Genomic DNA, 5,648 nt, shown 5'->3' with positions numbered 1-5,648 from the left:
TCGGCGTCACTGCAGGCGACAAGGTAGCATCCATTAAGCTGTGACTGCGGAAGGAGGCGAGGAAGCTGCTGAATCTGCTACATAAGACAGAACGAATATCTTAGTGGAACGTTGGTGTCATAGCGAACACTGATTTCAAGCCCCCGCGAATGTGAATATTATTATTATTAGTAGTAGTAGTAAATATCACACCCTGAACAGCATTTATGAATATTTTAATGTAGCCGTTTTTTGTTTCATGCATATTCATTTTTTTTTTTTTCTTTATCGAGTAATATCCATCAATTGTTCCTACTACACTGCTAGATGATATTTTTTTTTTAAAGTAGAAAAGTGAAAAAAAGCTGCTTTAGTAATGTATTTTATTCTACAAAAGCCGACACGGAAACAATTGTGCACAAATGAGTAAGACATGAAGGCGTGTTAACGGTGGTAGTGGTGGTAGTTACGGCGGTGGTAGTGGTGGTAGTCAGGGCGGTGGGAGCGGTGGTAGTTACGGCGGTGGTAGTGGTGGTAGTCAGGGCGGTGGTAAGGGTGGTAGTCAGGGCGGTGGTAGCGGTGGTAGTCAGGGCGGTGGTAGCGGTGGTAGTCAGGGCGGTGGGAGCGGTGGTAGTCAGGGCGGTGGTAGTGGTGGTAGTCAGGGCGGTGGTAGTGGTGGTAGTCAGGGCGGTGGTAAGGGTGGTAGTCAGGGCGGTGGTAGTGGTGGTAGTCAGGGCGTAGGTAGCGGTGGTAGTCAGGGCGGTGGTAGGGGTGGTAGTCAGGGCGGTGGTAGGGGTGGTAGTCAGGGCGGTGGTAGCGGTGGTAGTCAGGGCGGTGGGAGCGGTGGTAGTCAGGGCGGTGGGAGCGGTGGTAGTCAGGGCGGTGGGAGCGGTGGTAGTCAGGGCGGTGGTAGCGGTGGTAGTCAGGGCGGTGGTAGCGTGTGTTGTGTTGTGTTGCGTGTCTCGTCGGCCCAACACACCACCAACACTCAACCACGGCCCCCTTAAGCCTCTGATTCCCGGGCCTTATTCCGTGTTTATCGTCCCGAAGGATATTTTAATGTTGTGTTAATCATTCCTCGACTGCGACGGAAAATGTCTCAATGCAGAGTAAAAATTATGGGATTATCTCACTCATTCTGTCTATCTATCAATCTATCTATCTATTTATCTATCAGTCAATCTATCTACCCGTTAAAGACAAAATTAAAGCAGCTAAATCTTTTCTGCAGAAGTTTGTCCATTGTTCAGTGAAGGTAGAAATAAGTTGGTTGGTTGGGTTGGTCTAATATGTAGGCCAGATTAGGCTCATACTTTCTCTCCCGTGGCTAACGTTTAAAGACTTCTTATATATTGAAGTAACTTGGCCGGCTGGAGGTAAAAGGCCCCCCAAAAAATATTGAACGCCAACCAGTATTTATTTGCTGGTATACTGTTTTTCGTTTTCTTGTGAGCGGCAGCAGTTTTGGACATTCGTATACAACATCGAAGTGATTCTATTTTAAAAGTAAGTTGTAAAAAGTTATTATTTGGCTTCTTTTCTACGCTGGGATTTCTTATGTACTTCGGGTTTTCTTTTCTTTCTCGCTTATTGCCTCGTGTCTTTTTTTTCCCCAGTGTTGCAGGTCGGTGGATGCGTGGTGCTGTTAGGAATGATTGTGTTCCCCCTGCATGATGGCCGGCCCCGTGCTCTCTGCCCTTCCCTTCCTTCGCGTCTCCTCAGCTCTAATCCCATCTCATCTTATTTAATCTTGACTTTTCTCCTGCGAACCCACTCTCTCGCTCTCGCTCTCGGTCTGTCTGTCTGTCTTTCTCTCTCGCGTTTTCTCTCTCTCGTTTTCTCTCGCGTTCTCTCCTGTTTTCTCTCCTGTGTGTGTGTGTGAGAGAGAGAGAGAGAGAGAGAGAGAGAGAGAGAGAGAGAGAGAGAGAGAGAGAGAGAGAGAGAGAGAGAGAGAGAGAGAGAGAGAGAGAGAGAGAGAGAGAGTGTGTGTGTGCGTGCGTAAATGTCAGCAATCGTAAACTCAATACGTGCGGATATTATTACTGTTATTATTATTATTATTATTATTATTATTATTATTATTATTATTATTATTATTATTATTATTATTATTATTATTATTATTACTATTATGCATATACAACCTCCTCACCTTCGTATATTTCTCTTATTTTCACGCTAGGGTTCGAATCCCACTTCCGCCCTAATTACTGGCGAACTATTACGTGACGATGACTTAATTTATCGCCACGCATTAATCTTTCTCTGGCGGCGATGCTGGTGGCGGCGAGGAGAGGAGGAGGAGGCGAGGGAGGGAAGGAAGAAGGCGAAGGGCGGAGGCGACGCACAGACTCTGGCAGCCACGAGGTAATGAGAAACCGCCAAGTAATCAACAGCTTCATGTGTGTGTGTGTGTGTGTGTGTGTGTGTGTGTGTGTAGTGGTGGTGGTGAGGTACTGAGATGTTGGTATAATTTTTCTTCCTTGCGAACATATTTTAAAATGAAAGTGAATGAGCGTCCAGCGAGCCATATGTAAAGACGTGTTATTCAAACATTCACAGTTCTCTAATAAGCGTCAATAAAGGAGGCAGTACATGAAGTATCGTATAGACGGACCGCCTTTGAAATACTAGTTTCCACACCATAAGAATCTAGGTCACCGATGCTTTTTCTTGATATATTTACTCGGGCATGAGGAGCCTCAGTTCAAGGAAACGTATAGGATTGCAGACTCGGTTCGAAAGGGAAAACTGATGAGGCGAACTTGCTTTGACGCGTTCCTGCTAAGGGGTTTCGCGTGAATAGGCACTCATCCTCCCCGCAGGGACGCACAGAAAGGCACACGCGCTACTGACAAGCTCAAAGATGCACTCACATACACGCACCGTATAAGGCGCTGTACACGTCTCTGCGTCTGAATAGCTAAGTAAATGGAGGAGGAAAGTGTAGAGCATCGAACTTTGCAAGAGGTCTTTTGGCAGGGCTTCAGACGTGACATTTCCCGCTCTGAGTGAATGACAGAATAAGTTTCAGAGAATTTGGGTATCTGAGAGGATGTAACTGTTTGGTGAGGAAAGTCAAGAGTTGCAATACTGAATTTGTTGAAGATTACCCATTTTTTTCCGACATTTCCCGCTCTGGGTGAATGACAGAAGAAGAAGGAACAGAGAATTTGGGTATCTGAGAGAATGTAACTGTTTGGTGAGGAAAGTCAAGAGTTGCAATGCTGAATTTGTTGAAGATTACCCATTTTTTTCCCTGACATTTCCCGCTCTGAGTGAATGACAGAATAAAAAGTATCTGAGAATTTAGTATCTGAGATGTAACTGTTTGGTGAAGAAAGTCGAGGGTTGGAATAGTTAATTTGTTGAATATTACCCAATTTTTTCGTGGTAATTCAGAGTTAGGTGACAATGTAACTTGTTGATATTTTTTATGGATCTTGAGAAACGGAAACTAAGAAAATAAAATAAAAATGTATCCCTTTTTTGCGTTCGTGTCGATATATAAAAGATGAACAAATATACACTTACAGGTCCAATTCATATAGGTTTACATAGCGTTTCCTTACTTATGAGATCCGATCGTTTATACAGATTATTAGAATATGTTATTATTCCACGCGTTTTGACGAAAAATATCTACGACCCTCCCTAACCAGCTCTCCATCCTCATTATAACATACTCACTCATAAAGCCTCGCAAGTTGAATTAATCTAGCTGGCCAATTAATGTTAATGATAGGTAAAGGGTCGCCAGGAAAAAATACATATCAACCTCATTACAAAGAGATAGAGAGGGGGAGGGAGAGCGAGGGAGAGTCAGAGAGAGAGAGAGAGAGAGAGAGAGAGAGAGAGAGAGAGAGAGAGAGAGAGAGAGAGAGAGAGAGAGAGAGAGAGAGAGAGAGAGAGAGAGAGAGAGAGAGCAATCCTTCATGGAGAAAGTGAGATATAAAAGAAAGCCGTGTGTGTGTCTTTTCTCCAGCTGAGCCATTTCCTCGGATCCATCATTTGCTCGATCAGTCATTCCAGCTGACTCGTCACTGTTCCCAGGCGCTGCTCTCCTCCTCCTCCTCCTCCTCCTCCTCCTTCTCCTCCTCCTCCACCTTTAACACCACCACTTCCTCCCCTCCTCTTGCATTTCTCATTCCTCCACATATTTTTTTTCTTCTTCCATCTTCCTTCTTATTGTTGTCCCCTTCCACTTTTCTTCCCTCCACCTTCTCCTCCTCACACTCTACTTCTTTCATCTCCTCCTCCTACTCCTCCTCTTCTTCATTCTCTTCTTCCCCCTTTCAGCAGCAGCACCTCCTCCTCCTCCTCCTCCTCCTGAACTTCTTCCTCCACCTTTTTCTTTCTTTTGCTTCCATCTTTCCCTCTCCACTTTCACTTTCCTCATCTCCTCCTATCCTCCTCCTCCTCCTCCTCCTCCTCCTCCTCCTCCTCCCTAGAAATTGGTTCAATTGACGAATGGGACGTGCAAAAGTACTTAGACAAACTCGAGACAAACAAGTCCACCGGACCCGATGACTTGTCACCCAGGCTGCTCAAGGAACTCAAGCAGCAAATACTCAAGCCACTCACCGCCATCTATAATTTGGCACTACAACAAAATAAAGTTCCAGTAGACTGGCAGCAAGCGAATGTAACACCGATCTACAAGAAGGGAGAAAAGAGAGAGGCCTTGAACTACAATCCTATTAGCCTGACTACAGTGGTGGGAAAAAATTTCGAGAAGATTAGCAGAGACAAACTCGTCAAGTTTCTTGAGGACAACAATATTATTTCCGATGCTCCGCACGGTTTCATGAATAAGCGCTCATGCCTAACCAACCCACTGGACTTCTTCCAAGGTATTATGAAAATTGGGATAATCACGTCCCCAGCGATATTATCTATCTAGACTTCCAAAAGGCCTTTGACAAGGCACACAAACGAACGACTTTTCAAGAAACTGAAATCGGCGGGACTAGGAGACAATCTGACTGCGTGGATAAAAGATTGGCTCACTGGAAGAAAGCAACGAGTTCTACTCAACGGGCAGGCCTCCGAGTGGCCCCCGGTTACAAGTGGAGTGCCACAGGGGTCAGTGCTGGGCCCCATTCTTATATATATATATATATATATATATATATATATATATATATATATATATATATATATATATATATATATATATATATATATATATATATATAAACCACCTAGAACTAGGATTAAAATCCACTCTTTCTAAATTTGCTGACTACACCAAGGTGGGAGGGAAGGCCATCACGACATCAGACTACGAAATTATCCAGAGAGACCTGGAAAAGGTCACTCAGTGGTCGAAAAAGTGGCAGATGTTCTTCAACACTACCAAATGTAAAGTAATGCACATCGGGTCCAGAAATAGCAACCACACATACTACATGGGTGGCGAACCACTACAGGCAGTACAGGAGGAAAGAGACCTCGGGGTCACCATCAGCAGTGACCTGAAACAAGCAAAACACTGCAAGTCCGCCTGCAAGAAAGCCAACACTATGCTCGGGTTCATATCGAGGAACTTCGAATACAAGACTCCGGGAGTTATGTTATCTTTATATAATTCGCAGGTAAGACCCCACCTTGAATACGCCGTGCAATTCTGGTCTTCCAATTACAAGAAAGACATTGAATTACTCGAG

At 44.5% G+C, this 5,648-nt stretch overlaps 1 protein-coding gene across 1 annotated transcript; it reads right to left on the bottom strand.

Moving 5' to 3' along the window:
- Window positions 1-423: 423 nt before the first annotated feature.
- Window positions 424-4,569, bottom strand: LOC127007556 (histidine-rich glycoprotein-like). The gene is made up of 2 exons (XM_050878727.1): window positions 4,564-4,569; window positions 424-990 (listed from the first exon to the last, which is right to left on the bottom strand). The coding sequence occupies exons 1-2, from the start codon at window positions 4,567-4,569 to the stop codon at window positions 424-426; spliced, it is 573 nt and encodes a 190-aa protein (XP_050734684.1).
- Between the last annotated feature and the right edge of the window lie 1,079 nt (window positions 4,570-5,648).

The sequence above is a fragment of the Eriocheir sinensis genome, chromosome 35 (assembly GCF_024679095.1).
Source record: "Eriocheir sinensis breed Jianghai 21 chromosome 35, ASM2467909v1, whole genome shotgun sequence".
NCBI lineage: Eukaryota > Metazoa > Arthropoda > Malacostraca > Decapoda > Varunidae > Eriocheir > Eriocheir sinensis.
Note: the sequence above shows the minus strand (reverse complement) of the source record. Positions and strands in the feature narration are given on the sequence as shown.